Raw genomic sequence first — 18,025 nt, 5'->3', positions numbered from 1 at the left:
CACGGCCAGAGCTCATTTCCCATTGGGACTGGTAACTGCACCTCTTAAAGCCACCTGCTATAGTCCTGCCTGGGGCGCAGTCCACCCCTTCCCCCATGGGCATAATCCAGAGCTGGGTTTGTGAAGGGCCTGAAGCCACAGGCAACTCACCTGGGCATGAAACAGGTGATCTGCCAAAGTTAAAGGCAGAGTTTATTTATTTATTTATTTATTGAGACGGAGTCTCGCTCTGTTGCCCAGGCTGGAGTGCAGTGGCCGGATCTCAGCTCACTGCAAGCTCCGCCTCCCGGGTTCACGCCATTCTCCTGCCTCAGCCTCCCAAGTAGCTGGGACTACAGGCACCCACCACCACGCCCGGCTAGTTTTTTGTATTTTTTAGTAGAGACAGGGTTTCACCGTGTTAACCAGGATGGTCTCGATCTCCTGACCTCGTGATCCGCCCATCTCGGCCTCCCAAAGTGCTGGGATTACAGGCTTGAGCCACCGCGCCCGGCCAAAGGCAGAGTTTAAAGTTAAACTCTGCAAAATTAAAGGCAGAGACCCACCAAGGCAGGCACATCCATGAGGATGCTTAACCATTATCCTGTACACTTGCTCACACATAAGGCTTCCTGCTATGCTTCCAGCAAACCCTGGCCCTCCCAGGAGCCCATGGAGGGACTGTGGACAAATAGTCCAAGGGACCAAGGGAGGCAAGAGGAAGAGCTAAGGGTGACCATGGACCATGGGGCTCCACAAGGGATGGGATTACATTTCACTCCCTGAAAATAAAGCCTAGCACCTTGATGCTTGAAGCTCATGAATAAATAGCAGAGGGAGAGATGTGGACTCCGGCTCACATGGCCAGCCAATTTATTCCCTCCCTATTCTAATTTCAACCCTGGGCTGAGCTGCTCCATGGCAGTGACAGTAGAGGCAAGCAGTGATTCACAAAGACCAACAGTTGAGACAGAATTGGAGGCCAGAGTTCCCACATGCAGCTTCTCATCTTGAGGATGGAGCTTTCTAGCCAGGTGTCAAAGTTCCTCCACAACGGGCCCCTGCGCTGAGCCTGTACTCTTACTCAGAAAATGAAGGTAAATAAAAGTACCTACTTCCTACAGCTCATATGACTGTATGACCAAGTTTCCGCACATAAGACACGGATACCACCACCTAAACCCGCCTGGCACCTATTAGGCACTCAATAAATGTCAACTCTATAATCTCTTAGGCTTTCTCTTTCACCATCACCACCCACTTGTTCCAGGCGGAGTTCACAAATGGATTCCCTTTACTTTGCAGTCTTCCAGTGGGCTTCTCTGCCCTCCATCTGCCTGTGCTGGATGGCCCCTGAGCAAAGCACTGTAATAGGTGCTAGGAAGGACATGAAAAAATCTATGTTGAAACATATTCCTTGCCCTCAAGGAGTTTACATCCAGGAAACTAGGTTAAAATTATGTGAAAGGGGCAGACAGGCCAGGAATACAGGGAAATTAAACAATTTAACTTTTTATTTAAAAGAGATGGGGTCTCGCTGTTGCCCAGACTGGTCTAGAACTCCTGAGCTCAAGTGATTCTCCCGACTCCCTAAGTGTTGGGATTACAAACTGAGCCACCATGCCCAGCTGCAATTTAATTTAATTTATTTATTTTTTTGAGATGGAGTCTGACTCTGTCGCCCAGGCTGGAGTGCAGTGGCCGGATCTCAGCTCACTGCAAGCTCCGCCTCCCGGGTTTACGCCCTTCTCCTGCCTCAGCCTCCCGAGTAGCTGGGACTACAGGCGCCTGCCACCTCGCCCGGCTAGATTTTTTTATTTTTTTAGTAGAGACGGGGTTTCACCGTGTTAGCCAGGATGGTCTTGATCTCCTGACCTCGTGATCCGCCAGTCTCGGCCTCCCAAAGTGCTGGGATTACAGGCTTGAGCCACCGTGCCCAGCCTGCAATTTAATTTTAAATCGGGGTTCAAAACAAAAGAATTTGTGCCACTGTGTGTGCCTGCCAAGTGAACTGAACAGACAGTAACTGCTCTAACAGTTCAAAGGAGGGAAAGATCACCTCAGGCTGGGGGCGAGGGATGGGCTTAAGGAGGGGCACTATTTGAGCTGAGTCTAGAAAAATAGCCAGAATTGCAGGAAGTGGAGAGGCCGCCAGAAAGGGGGTGTAGACTAGACTGAAAGGAGGCAGCATTCTCTTCCTTGGGCCCTGGTAGCTCCTGGGGAGCAAGACTTGAGTCTCCCCCATCTCTGCAACCCCACTGCAGGTATGTAGTAGTGGTAGTTTGTGACAAGAACGGACAAACAGCCAGGGTAGATGCAGCCAGCGGGTAGCACCCAGTGCTTTTTGCACCTCTCCAAGATTGGGGGACTACCAGTCCCCCGACCCCTTGACCTACCCAATCCTTTCCTGTCCTCAGTTCTTTTCCACTGTCTCCACCCTGGGAAGTGGCACCAACACAGGAGGGCATTGTGCTCCTTCAATGTGGTCTATTCATACACATATAGCCCCTTTCCACTGCTCAGCATTGGTGATGTGACTCTTTGAAGGGCATGCTAAGTCTAGGCACAGGTCCTGACAGTAGGAAGGAGACACAGCCTCTCCCAGGCACACATCCCCTTCTCTGTTTCTGGAAGAAGACTAAGAAAGGAGTGGGAAATTGGGGGAAGATCCAGGCCCAGGGCTAATAGCTGGATGGATCTCCTGGGTTCAGTTCCTTCTCTGAGCTGGCTCCCACTCCTCTTCTGGGACGGTCAGGCCCAGGAGACCACACGGGCCACCATGCCCCTGCCCCAAAGCTGGAGCATCAGAGAGAAAGTTGGGGCTGGGCTTTGTTGGAGATGATTCAGCGTGTTCAGCCAGCAGGCCCTCCATGGGGGATTCATGTCCAAGCAGAGTGGAGGTCATCCCACTGACATTATGCTCTAGAGGTCGAATGTCCTGCTGTCCATCTACAGCTTGCTCCAGGGCTGGGATCACACAGTCCACCTCTCACTTCGGGCCTCCACAGTCTGCACCAGGCCTTCACCCAGCACAGCAAAGTCCTCCAGGATTGCTTCTACATTGGGCACCATTACCAGCTCCCCACCTCGAGACATCACCATGCGCCCCTTTGTGCTGGAGGCCTGGGGAAATCAGAGAAGAGATGTGGATTGAGGGTCACGACAGCACACCCAGAGACACCAGGCTGGGTGCAGAGTGGGGGTGGTGGGGATAGAAACGCAAGCCCATGCACTCCACACCTGACACGGGTTTGCCCATAGGACAGACTACACACAGACATGCATACCCACACAGAACCACGTGCACACACTCAGGAACACGGCTGTCACCAGCCAGCACACCTTGAAGGGTTGGGGCTGGAAACTGGTGGGCTTCCAGAGGACACCAATCACCTCTCCACCATGCTGGTCATAGAAGAAAAGGGCCAGATCCCCAAAGGCCTCCTAGAAAGGGACAGAACAGAGAAGATTATAGGCAGGCGCTTAAGAGCTCCTCCATAGCCTCGGCTTCACCTGGAAGTCCCCTCCCCAGGGTCATTCAGCTGTTTAGGACCAACCCTGAGCTGCATCAGATAGAGCTGAGGAGGATCGTAGCCCAGCACAGGCATCAGGGATGAGGGCCCCGGCTGGCTGAGCAGGCCCCGACAGAAGGAGGCAGCTGGCGAGTCCACGGCCTGGCGGTGCCGCGGGATATGGCGAGGAGACAGGCGAATCAGCACATCGTAAATGTCCAAGGGTGGCCGGAACACTGTCTAAGGAAGGGGAGAAGGAGTGGTCAGCAGGACCCCCTTGACTGAGGAACTGAACCACAAACCTCTCCATATGCCCACCTTGGTTTCCTCCTCCTTCACTTTCATCTGGCCACCCACTATGGGCCCCCCTGCCCATGTGAAGACTGAAACACCAAGACCCACAGAGGAAGCAGCTGTTGCATAGCCTGGCAGGAAGGGTACAGGCTAGAAACAGGAGACCCAGATGGAACCCAGGTCCCCCAGGCTCTGCCACCCCAGGCACCACAGCAGCTTCAACACCTCCTCTGTTCAGTCTCACCAAACATGGGGACCTGGCCTCCTGTGAGATCCCCGAACGCTGAACTTCCACAGACAGAATCCCCAGAGGCCCTGGAGTGACTGCTGGTCAGAAGCGTACCCTGATGTCCCCAGGCCCCCGGGGATCCATGAGCTGCTTCTCTAACATGGGCAGGGCTTCAGCTGCCAGGACCACAAGCTGCTGCAGGATCTGCGGGGTACAGACACATCAGACTGGAACTGACAAGTGGGTCTCTCCCAGCTCAGGCTGGGCCTGTTTTTTCCTTGGGAAGAAAACCACACATTAGGGGGCAGGTATGGGGCTGAACCTGGGCTGAGGGTCCATCCTGTGTCCACACAGAGTACTTTCGGTCTTGGGGGGTAACAATGACCATGACGGGGAGTTGTGCCCGAGCTGCCAGAAAGCCACTGCGGATCTCCACCTGCTCCTCCGCTAGAGACAAGAATGGGTCCTGGGTCAGCCTGCTCCTCCCTGTAAGACACCCTCTCCTGCCCCAGGTCCTCCTACGGTGCCCCCAACAGCTGCTCATCAGAGGCATTTTTCAACAACCCCCACCAATAAGTGGCAACGGTGACGAAAGGGACATTGCATTTGCCTCAACTGGGTGGGGCATTAATCTCCCAACCTCAGCCCAGAGGCAGAATTTTCCACTGCTTGGCACCCGCAGTCTGGTTTCCGGGCCTGCACAAGCTGAGTCTTGCCCCTGGCCCCCTTCCACTATGGGCTTCCACACACCTGGAGAATTAGGAACCTGACACCCTGCTCTCTGCAGAGACCAGGAGTGCCTCATGTTACAACCAGAAATCACCATTCCCACCCCCACCAAGAGGTCTGAGTATCTATGCTACACTTCCTAGCTCCATGCCCTAATACTGCTCACCTGGCATTCAGGATTCCCCTTCTATTCTCCTCTTCCTTCCACAGTCCCCCAACGGGTAGCTTGCTTCCCACCCTATCACTCTGTCTCTGACAGTTAAGAGCAAATCATGTCATAATGGGCAGGCTGTTTACCTGGACCTCTTCTTCATGTCAGGCTTAGACATCTGGGGCTGGGAAGGCACAGAGAAAACCTGACACTGTCCGGGAAACCCTTGCCTGCAATCCATAAAGGCAGATCTTCCAGCAGTCTGATCCCTGTTCTGCCACTTACCAGTGAGCTCATTGTTGAGGTTGACAATGAGGGGGTTATTCTTCCAATCAAACGTTGATACCAAGTAAAGGAATCGAAGGAAGCCAACCTGGGGGGAACTAAAGGGCTGGAGTAAGTAAAGAATCCGGGGCCCAGCCACATATCCCCAGGCTTCCCTCAGGCTACGGAGCTCAGACCCTCTGGTGTGGACTGGGGCGGGGGGGGGACAGGGCATCTTAGAACCCCTTCTGCCACTTGCTCAACAACCCATTCCCATGTAAACTTAGGGTGCAGCATGAAGGATAATAGCTGGCCCCAAGGGAACTTCTCAGCTCGGGAAAAAGTGGAGGGAATCACCTGGGAGGGGTGAAGGGCTCAGGGTGCAGGAAAAGGGCAGCGGCCACCAGATCCAGGCTCTCATCAGTGAAACCCTCACCAAGAAGCTGGGCACGCACCCACCGCTTGGCCAGCCGTGCCACACCAGAGAAGGCTGGGTGCTGCTGCTGCAGTCTGGGTAGAGGAGGGGAGTGTCAGCGAGACCCAGGCGCCCAGGGCCCCACCCCGCCACCGCCACTGTTCATCCAGCCCTACCCAAGGCCAGCCTCAGTGATAATCGGTTACATATGTAATCTCATGTTCTCTTAACAAACGCTCCGAGAAGTTGATCCTAGTGTTATTTCCATTTTACAGATGAGGAACATAGGGACCAAAGAGGAAAATCTGACCATAGGGTCACAGTCAGTAAGTGGCAGAGCCAGGATTCCAGGACCTGCCGGACTCCAGAACTCACACCCCTATGATACCATCTGTCCCCCAGAGAGACAGGCGGCTAGGCGGGGAGAGTGGGGCAGGAGGGGGCTATAGACAGGAAGAAGCCGTGCCAGGGGCCTTACCCATGCAGGGCACTAGTGAGCAGTGGCAACTGCCTTGTGTCTCTCTCAAGGCGGAGGGAGGCAGGTGTGTCCCTCAGTGAGATCATCCCCTCTGGGCTCTGCACCTCCTTCAGGATCTGGGGCTCCCGCTGATAGGCCACGCAAATCCGAAACACAAATCCATCCTGTTGGAAGAAGGTACGGAAAGAGAAGGATGTGTCAACCCAGGACCCCGGGAGTACTCTGTGGCCTACAGTCCTATTCCCCAGCGTGGTACCCAAAGGGGTGTCTTCTTCCACGCCCTGACATCCCTGGTGCCCCCCCCGCCGGGGACATATCTGCCTGCACCAGCCTAACCTTGAGGACATCTGTGTGTGTGGCAGTGGCACGGCACTGCAGACCATGCTGTTGTGTCAACAGCTCTGCTAGGCGCAGCTGGAAGGCAGCTCGGACCCGCCGCACGGCCTCAGCGTCCTGTGGCCACTGGCCACTGCCCTCCAGGTGACAGACCACTGATGGAGAAGAGGAGTCAGAGGTCTCATACTGTGGCCTGGAGCTGGAACTATCCCTCCCACTCCCTCCCAAGGGCCCTCTTACCGGTCATGGGCTCCACATACGCTGGACAGGGCTTATCGAGCCGGGGCAGCAGTGAGGAACGCTCCCGCAGAGGCTCATAGAAGGAGGAGGCTGGTCGGACTGGAGTTGGTGGGAACACCTGTGGAAGAAGGGGGGCTGAGGAAGGGGCCTGGGACTGGGAGGGAGTGCCCAGAGTCAGGAGTTAGAAGCAGGGAATACTGGGTGACTGGAGCAGAGGCGGGGTTACTAAGCAGAAAGGTCACCTGCACCGTTGCACCTCACCTCTGTGTAGCGCAGCACTGGGTGAGCTCCCTGAACAGCCGACACGGTCAGTGGGAGACCCTCTAGCCCCCACAGTAGGCGACTGAGGTCGTCATAGCAACATACCGCCACTGCCAGGGCCTCCTCGCCTGTGCTGGAGGTCTGAGAGGGAGAAGACGGTCAGGAGGATGGACCCTACAGAAGGCCAGCTTCACCTGGATTCTGCCCCAGCTCAGGCTGCAGCAGAGCCAGCACCGCCGCCTGCTGGACATGCCAGGAAGTGCAAGCTGGCTGAGGCGGAAAGAACTCTCTCTCCACAGAGGGATTACTACTCTACAATCACTAGCCTCGACCCCAAGACCCTTACCTCTTTCAGGCCTTGGATAAGTGCATCCAGGGGGCCCCCCACATAGTGGACACAGGTTTCTGGGATGTCGGTATGGCTGAAAAAGAGGCACAGACAGTGGGAAAATTTGGGGCTATGTTCTCACTCAACTGCCTGGGCCAGACCCCTGAATAGGCTCCCCAGCCCACACTGCCTCCTGGAATCCAGATGCCAACACTCACAGTGCCAAGAGGTGAGTGACCACCTGGTGGGGAATAAGGCGCTTCTGGGACATAGAGGCTGCCTCCCAGACCACAGCTTCCCGAATGGCTCCGTCCTGGAAACGCCGAAGCTCCGAGCGGAATCCCCAGAACTGGCGGAATTTAGCAGCCTGAGGAGGCAAGGGTGGTAGTAGAGCTGGGGAAGGAAGGGCTCTGTGGACCCTCCTGACAAGCTTTGGTCCAGGTGCCATGGGGAAGAGCCGCCCCACTCCTTCCAGTGTACATGCCGGGGTCCCTCACCTCAGGCTGGTCTGCCTCTGGACCCAGCTCAAGGACGCTGGTGAGTCCCTCAGGCCGTAGAAGGAGTCCCAGGGTCAGGGTCCCAGAGTCTTTGTGCTTTGGTGGATCTTGGCTGATGCCCCACTGCAAGATTTCAAAAGGCTGAGCTCAGTCCTCCCATCCTCCAGCCTGGCCTAGAAACCTACTTTCTAGCTAGGTAGAAACACCTAGCTAGAGGAATGGCATGGCCCTGGGAGGGGTGAAGGGCTCAGGGTGCAGGAAAAGGGCAGTGGCCACCAGATCCAGGCTCTCATCAGTGAAACCCTCACCAAGAAGCTGGGCACGCACCCACCGCTTGGCCAACCGTGCCACACCAGAGAAGGCTGGGTGCTGCTGCTGCAGTCTGGGTAGAGGAGGGGAGTGTCAACGAGACTCTCGACACACAAGGGAGTGTCCTTTGTGTCTCTTGGGACCCTGGATCCAGCCCAACTCACACCCAAACTCCCCAGCCTACATCACCTCACCTCTGGGACTGGAGGTCGAGAGTGAGCCAGGAGTTTCAGCCGAGTCCCCAGGCCCTGCTCCAGGAGGGTGGTCAGGGGGCCCAAAGCAGCTGAGACATAGTCCCCCCCATTGTCCTGCAGCTCTGGCCAGAGCTTCAGCCGGTGGCACGCTGCCTGCAGGCGACTCAGTGGATGGAGACTGGAGGGGTACAGAGGGCCAAAGAGGAATAATCAGGTTGCTGGTCTCTAGTACCACCTCCTCCCTGAATGATCTGAGCATCTGTCTGAAGACGTTTGCCCCATGTCTGTAGCCCCAAAGAGACAGGACCCGCCAACATACCCTGTCGCCCCTAAACTCACTGCAGGACGTGGTCGAAAGCCCGGATCATGGGTTTGGGAGTCATCAACAGCAGGTGGAACCCGTCGTCAGCTCTGCTGTCCAGCAACGTCATAGACAGCCGTGCCTCATACTGCACCTGGAGCCACAGAAGGGACCATCCCTGTGCCCTTCACTGATCCAAGCGTTTAGACCCGGAGACATGCCCTAAACTTACCTCTTTGAAGAGGAGTTTCTGGGGTTCTGGTACTTGCAAAAGGGACAGAGTCTGGGCTGGGACATCAGGGGAACACAGATTGGGGGCCCATTGGTACCTGGTGGTAAGTAGAGGCAGTGACATCAGCACAGAGGTTGAGATGGCCTGAGGAGTCCAGGAAGACAACGGAGAAGGCCTGGTGAAAGTCAGCCAGGGCCGGCTTGGAGGGTGTAGAGAGAAACAGGTCAGGATTGGCACCTCACTTGCAGGCCTCCTGGCATAGACCTGGCCCTTCTCCAACTTACCAAAGAGGGATCTGAGCTGAGACATAAACTTATCCCGTTGACTGTCAGGTCTGTAGTGGCTGAAGTGAACCACAAGTGTATTAGAAGGTATCCCCTTCTGGGGACCCAGTCCTTAATGACACCCTCCCTCAGCTGATTCAGTTTCCTCATCTGTCTGATGGCAAAAAACCAAAAGACCCCTGCTAAGATAAGGATTCCCAGAAGGAGTAGAACCCCTGGCCTTTCCCCACCTAGTTGCCTCACCCAGAAACTGCAAGACGCTTCTCAGGACCTGGTAGCCACTCATGGTGGTATGGATCTTGCGTGTAGACACAAGGAAGACAACCAGCATGGAGACAAGGAACCCAGTAAACCCGCCCTGGCCCTGAAAGAGACAGAGGGAGAGGCCTGAAGTCAGAACCTACCCATCACACAGGCACTCAGGTAGGGAGGCTGGGCTACCCCCAACTTACCTTGTCCAGCTCCCGCTGCCGCAGCCAGACCTTCAGAAGTGCCACGCCATCCTTCAGGCCCTGGGCTGAACCCAGCATGGTTGACAGGAGCTGCAAATGGGACTCGAGAGCTGTATCCTGAAGGACCCATGTATTGTAGTGGGGGGTAGGGGGCTCTGGGCTACCTGTGGGATGAAAAGGGAAGCCATGAGAGGAAAAGTCCCCCACACCTCTTCCCTCCAGCTCCACCTCAACACCAGGGGCTGCTCACCATCCCCTGCAGGACTCTGCCCTCGGTACCAGGCAGAGCGCACATTGTTCTTGGTTGGCAGCAAGCGGCACAGGCGGAAGAAATCAGGTGGAGGGCACGGATGCAGACGTACAGTGACCAGGCGCTCATCCTTCCCTGGTAGAAACAGCAGGTGCTGAGACTCTGCAGGAGCCCTTGGAGTCAGAGGGCTCCCCATCCTGTCCTCCCATACTTGAGGCCTCTGTGCCTCCTCCTCCAGATTTACCACCCCATGCTATGCCTTCAGCCCAATGTGTGCCTCTCACCACGTGGCCGCAGCAACAGTGAGGGTTTCAGGTGGCAGCCATTTGTGTAGGAGAAGCAAACACTGCCAAAGAGGGGGTCCTGGGCCAGGTGGTGAGCCAAGTGGGCCAGGTAGAGGGCACGCTTGCGGAAGTAGCGCTGGTTCAGCCCGTCCTTGTCCTGTAGGATTTCCTGGAGGGGGTAGGGGAGAAGAGAAGGCCAGGCACATAAGTGCTTGTGGAGCTGTGGGCCAAGGTGAAGCCAAGGTGAGAGTACCAGGGCTCCTCTGCTGACAGAAGTGCCTGAGCCATAGTTAGTAACACTATGCCCAGTTCTCATATCAGGAGGGCAAAGTTCCAAAAGGACAGCAACTGGCCCAAGGGATCTAAGCTGCCTTCAGGATGCTTGCAATGGTCTGCTCTTCTGATTTAGAATTCAGACTTCAATCCCCTGGCAAGCAGCAGATAAGAAAGAGGGATCCAGGATTTGTAGGTAGTCAGGTGGTGGGCCTCTATTCCCTAAACCCTGGACCTTACCCTGGGCATGGTCAGTGCCACATCCACATTGATGTCTGGCCGGATGCAGGTGCCCAGAAGGTAGCTGCCCACAACAGTAACCTGGGCTGGGGGCAGGAAGCGGAAACAGCCCTTCACGGCATAGGGCACTTGGTGGAGGGGCACTCGAACCCCAGCTGGGAGCCATGCCTGGTCAGTGAGCTGTGGGGGCAGAGACAGGGACACATATTCAACTGCCTTCCTCACATGTACCCTGTATGTCTAGAAGACATCTTAACACATCGGTATGTTTGAAACCAAACTCCCAATCTTCCCATAACTGTCTTCCTTGCTAAGACAACTCCGTATGAGTTTCTCAAGCCAAAACCACTTAAATCACCTTAACTCATCTCTGTTAAGAATACCCATTTTATGGCCGGGCGCGGTGGCTCACACTTGTAATCCCAGCACTTTGGGAGGCCGAGGTGGGCAGATCACGAGGTCAGGAGATCGAGACCACAGTGAAACCCTATCTCTACTAAAAATACAAAAAATTAGCCAGGCGTGGTGGCAGGCACCTGTAGTCCCTGCTACTCAGGAGGCTGAGGCAGGAGAATGGCGTGAACCCGGAAGGCAGAGCTTGCAGTGAGCCAAGGTCGAGATTGCACCACTGCGCTCCAGCCTGGGCTACAGAGCGAGACTTTGTCTCAAAAAAAAAAAAGAATACCCATTTTGCTACCAAAATGTATTCAGAAATGGACCACTTCTCTAAAAAGAAAAGTTTTTAAAACAGAGAGAGAAAAAAATTAAAAAAAAAAAAAAGATCACTTCTTTACTTTCCTCCCTAGTTTGAGGAGATATCATTTCTTAGTGCCTAGATTAGTTCCTAACTGGTCTCCCTAATCACATCGTTGTCCCTCTCCATTCTACTTTTGACACAATAGCTGGAGTAAATTTTTCTAAAACTAAACTTTTTAAGGCTGGAAAAGTGAACTTTTTAGGCCAGGTGCAGTGGCTCACACCTGTAATCCCAGCACTTTGGGAGGCCGAGGCGAGCAGATTACCTGAGGTCAGGAGTTCGAGATCAGCCTCGCCAACATGGTGAAACCCCATCTCTACTAAAAATACAAAAAAACATTAGCTGGGTGTGGTAATCCCAGCTACTCAGGAGGCTGAGGCAGGAGAATCGCTTAAACAGGAGAGGCAGAGGCTGCAGTGAACCGAGACCGCACCATTGCACTCCAGCCTGGTGGAAAGGAGCCAGACTGTGTCTCAAAAAAAAAAAAGGTGAACTTTTAAACGTCAGAGGGGCCAGGCGCAGTGGCTCAAGCCTGTAATCCCAGCACTTTGGGGGGCCGAGACGGGCGGATCACAAGGTCAGGAGATCAAGACCATCCTGGCTAACCCAGTGAAACCCCGTCTCTACTAAAAAATACAAAAAACTAGCCGGGCGAGGTGGGGGGCACCTGTAGTCCCAGCTACTCGGGAGGCTGAGGCAGGAGAATGGTGTGAACCCGAAAGGCGGAGCTTGCAGTGAGCTGAGATCTGGCCACTGCACTCCAGTTTGGGCGACAGAGCAAGACTCCGTCTCAAAAAAAATAAAAATAAAAATAAACGTCAGAGGGCATCAGTGCTCTGCAAAATAAAACCCAGCAGTGGCTCCCCATCTCACCCAGAGCAACAACCAAAGTCCTTATTTCGGGACACAATGCTATGCATGATATGCTACCTTTCCCCATCACCTTTCTGAACTCATCTCCTTCTATCTTCCTCATTCATTCCAAGGAATGTACCTGGAACAATCCTGCCTTTGTGATTTTGTACTGGCTGTTCCCCCTTCCTGGAATGCTTTCATTCCCTTAGATATCTATATAGCAGACTCACCTACTTCAAGTCTTTACACAAATGTCACTTCAATAAGGCCTACTTTGTGAACACCCCATTTAAATTTGTAAACCACACCCATCCTCTAACACTCCCAATCCCCTTACATTGCTTGTCCTACTTTTTCCTTTTTCCAGTGTTTACCACATTCTAACATTGCCATAGAGTTGACCTGTCATGCTTATCTATTAACTATAACCTCAACATTAGAACATAGGCTATTTACTGATATGTTCTAAGAACACAAATACTGCAACGCATGTTAAGTACTTGCTGAATGAATACACAAATGACCACGCTCCCAGCTAAGCTTCCTTGCTGTGAGAATGAGCTCCCTGCACCCCAACCCTTAAAGAGAGTAACAGCAAGAGCAAGGCCCCTGTTTGATACACTCCCCCTGGAGGTCTCTTTTGTGCTTCCCAGTTCCCCAGGCCATTTGCTTACCTCTGTCTCAGGGACTGAGGGCACCCTCACAACCCGCTGGTTGACCTCCCGTAGGAAGGCATCAATCCGATCCTTCTTCTTCTCTGACAGCCTTACTTCCTTTAGTAGCTCCTCTACCTGTAAGAGAGTGTAGAAAACAGTCCATCAGCCTCAGGGTCCCAGGTACACCCCTCGAACAAAAGCCCCAGACACTCAACAGTACCTGTAAACGAAGCAAGCTGGAGTGGAACAAGATCTCAGTCTCCCGAAGGTGATTAAGCTCCTCATTGGTAGGCTCCTTGTAGAGTTCTGCCCGGCTGAGCTTCACTGGCTGCAGGAGGCCCTTCGCTGGAGGCTCAGCCAATGTACGCTTCCTAGAGGATGCCTTCTTCCTCTCTTTGCCTGTGCCTTCCAGGGCTGGTTCCATCACCTGTGACCAGTGAGGGAGAAGCCATTGTGAGGTAATAGGCATCTAGCATCTGCTGCCTAAAGTGCCACCATGATAGGTTGTGGGTAAAGGCTTCACCTGCTCTGTCCCTCTTTCGAATAGCAGTCAGATTTTGTAAAACTCACGAGAATCGTTACTTCGAGGAACATTACTGAGTGCCGAACCGAAAATTCCTTAAGAGCTCTTGTGTCTACCTGACACCACAAGCATGGAGCTCTGTTTGGAATTGGTAGGGATAGAAGCTGACTGGGCCCAGGTCGGACACGGTGGCTAATGCCTGTAATCCCAGCACTTTGGGAGGCTGAGGTGGGCGGATCAGGTGAAGTCAGGAGTTCGAAACCAGCCTGGCCAACATGGGGAAACCCTGTCTGTATTAAAAATACAAAAATTAGCCGAGTGTGGTGGCACATGCCTGTAATCTCAGCTACTCGGGAGACTGAGGCAGGAGAATCACTTGAATCCAGGAGACAGAGGCTGAAGTGAGCTGAGATCATGCCACTGCACTCTAGCCTGGGCAACAGAGCAAGACTGTCTCAAAAAAAAATAAAAAGAAGCTGACTGGGCCCTGCCCTAAGTAATGCCCAAGTCCCTTGTATTTTCAGGAAGTTTCCTCTTCTGCTGATACAGGCCTGGGACTTCTCAAATGTCTTTTCCATTCTCGCTCCAACCAAATCCTGCCAGGTTCCATCTCCTCAAGGAAGCCCTGACTGCCTCAGTATATACTAAGTACTCACTGATGGAAGGAGCTAGAACAGACTGGACCCCAGAGGATATATTTAGCCAGTCATTAAATCCTCAAAATAATTATTGAAGATACTTGAAGTCCCACTACTCACTCGAGGTTCCACAACTGGTACACCCATACCATGAGCAGGCTTCAAAGGCAAGTGTGCAGGATGCCAAACCTCTTCCCTTACAGCCGTAGGCCCATCCCCTCCACGATCCCTCCCACCCCAGAGAGCCTTACTGGAGCGCTCCGGGAGAGGCACCGTATGCCCTCCGCTACAGCGGGGAGCACAGAACTGGACACAAGTTCTGTGGAGGGAGGAAGATCCCGCTTATCGTCAAGGACGACCAAGTTAAGGAAACGACCCAAATGTGGGTCTCTTCGACTTTGAGGTGCAGATTTCCAGAAGGGAGCAGAGGCTCTACTGGCTTCACTGCTTCTAACCAAATACTGCCAGGTTCCATTTCCCCTAGAAAGCCCTGCCTCAGTGCCACAGGCTGGAAACATCCTCCAAAATGGTCCGCCGGCATGGCCTTCACCGGCAAGCTGTCAGGCCCCGCCATCTCGGACCCTGCAGCCAAAGGAGCGCACATTGAGCCTCGGTTCCTCCCAGAAGCCTTAACCCACCTCTGGCTCTACAATCGCTCCGCACAGCTGCTCTCCAGCTGGCGCCGGCCCCATCACTCGGGGTCCAGGACTCTCCCGCACTTCAGATTCTAGCCGGGTCTACACGGCATGGCTTCCCACGTGGGCGGAAATGCCGAATTCCAGGCCCAAGTCCAGCCCACCCCAATTCCTCAGGACTCCACCCACTCCAGAGCTACTGGATCATCCATTGACTACTCGCTTGCCATTGGCCAGTCAGTCTCAAGGACAGCCCTTTAGGGGAGGGGCCAAACGGGTTTCTCTGATTTACGGCCTCTTCGCGACGCTAGAACGGAAGCCTGATGGTAGCTGGGCGGTTGCTTTGTTTTCCTCACTTCCTTCGCTTGGGTCCAAACGGGAAGGGCGGAGCTCGTTTGGTCCTTTTGGTTGGGTTTGTTTACAACGGTTATTCATCCCTTTTTCTTTATTTACTACACCTTATCAGTTAACCTTGTTAGTTCTACCTCCAAAACATACCTTGAATTTAATCAGTTTTCTGTGTCTTGACTGCCAGGTTTAGCTCATCACATTATCTTGTACCCGGATTATTGTTATGGCTTTTCTCGTTTTTACTTATTACTTAGCTTATGACAACTTCAAATAATTTAGTTATTTTTATTTTATTTGTTTATTAATTTATTTATTTTTGGCGTAGTCTCGCTCTGTCACCCAGGCTGGAGTGCCGTGGCACGATCTCAGTGCCCTGCAGCCTCTGTCTCCCAGGCTCAAGCGATTCTCGTTCCTCAGCCTCCCGAGGAGCTGGGATCACAGGCGGGTGCCATCACACCCAGCTAATTTTTGTTTTTTTTTTGAGACGGAGTCTTGCTCTGTCGCCCGGGCTGGAGTGCAGTGGCGCGATCTCAGCTCACTGCAAGCTCCGCCTCCCGGGTTCACGCCATTCTCCTGCCTCAGCCTCCGGAGTGGCTGGGACTACAGGCGCCCGCCACCTCGCCCGGCTAGTTTTTTTTGTATTTTTAGTAGAGACGGGGTTTCACCGTGTTAGCCAGGATGGTCTCGATCTCCTGACCTCGTGATCCGCCTGTCTCGGCCTCCCAAAGTGCTGGGATTACAGGCTTGAGCCACTAATTTTTGTATTTTTACTAAAGATGGAGTTTCCCCATATTGCCTAAGCTGGTCTCAAAGTCCTGACCTCCAGTGACCCGCCCACTTTGGCCTCCCAAAATGCTGGGATTACAGGCCTGAGCCACTGCGCCCGGCCTGTTTTTAAAATATTAAAAATATAACACAAATGTTGCAAGAATAATATAATGAATGCCCATATACTCTTCACCGGGATTCACTTAGTGTTATTATTTTGCCTAGTTTTGTTTTATCTTTACCTATGAGTTTACATATTATTTTGCAAAACCATTTGAAAACCAATCACACATCTTCCTAAATACTTTGGTATGTATCTACTAAGATCAAGAACTACCTCTTACATAAGCACAGCCCGATTATAAAATTAAGGAAATTTAATCGTGATTCAATACTGGTATACAAATTCCATCTTTAAATTTTGTCAATTATTCCAGTAATAACCGTTATATATTTCATTTTATTCCCTAATGTAGGATCATCTAAATTCAACTATTACTATATTACTATATTATTACAAGTGATCTGCCCTCCTCAGTCTCCCAAAGTGCTGGGATTACAGGGGTGAGCCACCGTGCCCGGCGTAAAAATTTGTATTGAAGTACAATATACGTAAGGAAAATTTTACATATCCCAACTGTAAAGCTTGAATACTCACAAACCAAGCACACCCATATAATCAGCTCCCAGAAAATAACCAGAACATTTCCTGCACCTTCAGAATCTCCCCTCATGCTGCCCTCTAATCACTATTCTGACTTCAAACAGTGCAGGTCAGTTTATGCAACAGCTTTTTAAGGAAGTTTCACAAGAGTAGTGTTGTCCATTTTCAACTCATTTTCCACACAGCTGCCAGAATTAGTTTTCTAAAATAGAAATTCTATCATGTCACTTCCTTTTAAAAACTCATCGGTGTCTTCCAATTGTACTTAAAACTAAATACAAACTTCAACTTCCATAAAGTCATGATCAGTATGGCCCTTCACTTGCTATTCCATCCTTCTTTTTTTTTTTTTTTTTTAAGACAGTCTTGCTCTGGAGTACAGCGGCGTGATCTCAGCTCACTGCAACATCCGCCTCCCAGATTCAAGTGATTCTCCTGCCTCCCGAGTAGAGTAGCTGGGACTACAGGTGCGTGCCACCATGCCTGGCTAATTTTTGTATTTTTAGTAAAGACAAGGTTTCACCATGTTGGCTAGGCTGGTCTCAAACTCCTGACCTCAAGTGATCCGCTCACCTCAGCCTCCCAAAGTGCTGTGATTACAGGTGTGAACCACTTTGCCCAGCTATTCCATCTTTTTTGTGAGAGAAGAGGGGCAAGGTCTTGCACTGTCACCTAGGCTGGAATACAGTGGTGCAATCACACCTCAGCCTCCTGAGTAATTGGGACTACACACGCGCACCGCAACGTCTGGCTAATTTCTGTATTTTTGTGTAGACTTTCACCCTGTCGTCCAGGCTGGTTTCAAACGCCTGAGCTCAAGGAATCTGCCAGCCTTGGCCTTCCAAAGTGCTGGGATTACAGGCATCAGCCACCGCCTGGTTCCCATCATTTTTCTTGCTACTCCACCCCTGGCTCCCTGAGCTCCAGCAATATCAGCCTTCTTTCAGTTCCTTCATTGTATTAAGTTCTTTCCTGCCTCTGGGACTTCACCCAAGCTGTTTGTTCCATTTGGAATGTGCTTTCTTGGCTTTTTCTCCTTTTCGTCTTTCACCTCTCAGCATAAATATCACCTCTGGACTCAAGCCATCCTCCCACCCCAGCTTCCTGGCTAGCTGGGACCACAGGCGTGCACCACACACCTGACTAATGTTTTGTAGAGATGGGATTTCACCATGTTGCCCAGGCTGGTCTCAAATTCCTGGACTCAAGTGATCCTCCCACCCTGGCCTCCCAAACTGCTAGGATTACAGGCTTGAGCCATTGCACCCGGCCCAGGTCTTAACTAAAGGCCTAAAATATGTTCTCTAAACATATTTAGATATGCTTTCTTTTTCTTTTTTTTTTTTTTTTTTTTTGAGATGGAGTCTTGCTCTGTCACCCAGGCTGGAGTGCAGTGGCGGGATTTCGGCTCACTGCAAGCACCGTCTCCCAGGTTCACGCCATTCTCCTGCCTCAGCCTCCTGAGTAGCTGGGACTACCAGCGCCCACCACCACGCCCGTCTAATTTTTTGTATTTTTAGTAATTTTTTGTATTTTTTTAGTAGAGACGGGGTTTCACTGTGGTCTCGATCTCCTGACCTTGTGATCCGCCCGCCTCGGCCTCCCAAAGTGCTGGGATTACAAGCGTGAGCCACCGCGCCCAGCTT

General features: G+C 52.5%; 1 protein-coding gene across 1 annotated transcript; it reads right to left on the bottom strand.

Moving 5' to 3' along the window:
* Positions 1–2,449: 2,449 nt before the first annotated feature.
* NOL6 (nucleolar protein 6) lies at positions 2,450–14,767 on the bottom strand. The gene is made up of 26 exons (XM_023203337.1): positions 14,600–14,767; positions 13,021–13,227; positions 12,819–12,935; positions 10,533–10,712; positions 10,020–10,188; positions 9,736–9,870; positions 9,486–9,649; positions 9,277–9,397; positions 9,034–9,092; positions 8,847–8,948; positions 8,556–8,671; positions 8,217–8,394; positions 7,714–7,836; positions 7,435–7,583; positions 7,235–7,310; positions 6,889–7,029; positions 6,628–6,745; positions 6,388–6,542; positions 6,052–6,215; positions 5,516–5,668; positions 5,180–5,277; positions 4,337–4,461; positions 4,129–4,218; positions 3,537–3,731; positions 3,322–3,423; positions 2,450–3,102 (listed from the first exon to the last, which is right to left on the bottom strand). Exons 1-26 carry the CDS (start codon positions 14,651–14,653, stop codon positions 2,953–2,955), a joined length of 3,441 nt encoding a protein of 1,146 aa, XP_023059105.1. The 5' UTR covers positions 14,654–14,767; the 3' UTR covers positions 2,450–2,952.
* Positions 14,768–18,025: the final 3,258 nt, after the last annotated feature.

Source organism: Piliocolobus tephrosceles, chromosome 14, assembly GCF_002776525.5.
Source record: "Piliocolobus tephrosceles isolate RC106 chromosome 14, ASM277652v3, whole genome shotgun sequence".
In the NCBI taxonomy this organism is placed as follows: domain Eukaryota; kingdom Metazoa; phylum Chordata; class Mammalia; order Primates; family Cercopithecidae; genus Piliocolobus; species Piliocolobus tephrosceles.
This window is presented reverse-complemented; position numbering and strand designations above follow the sequence as displayed.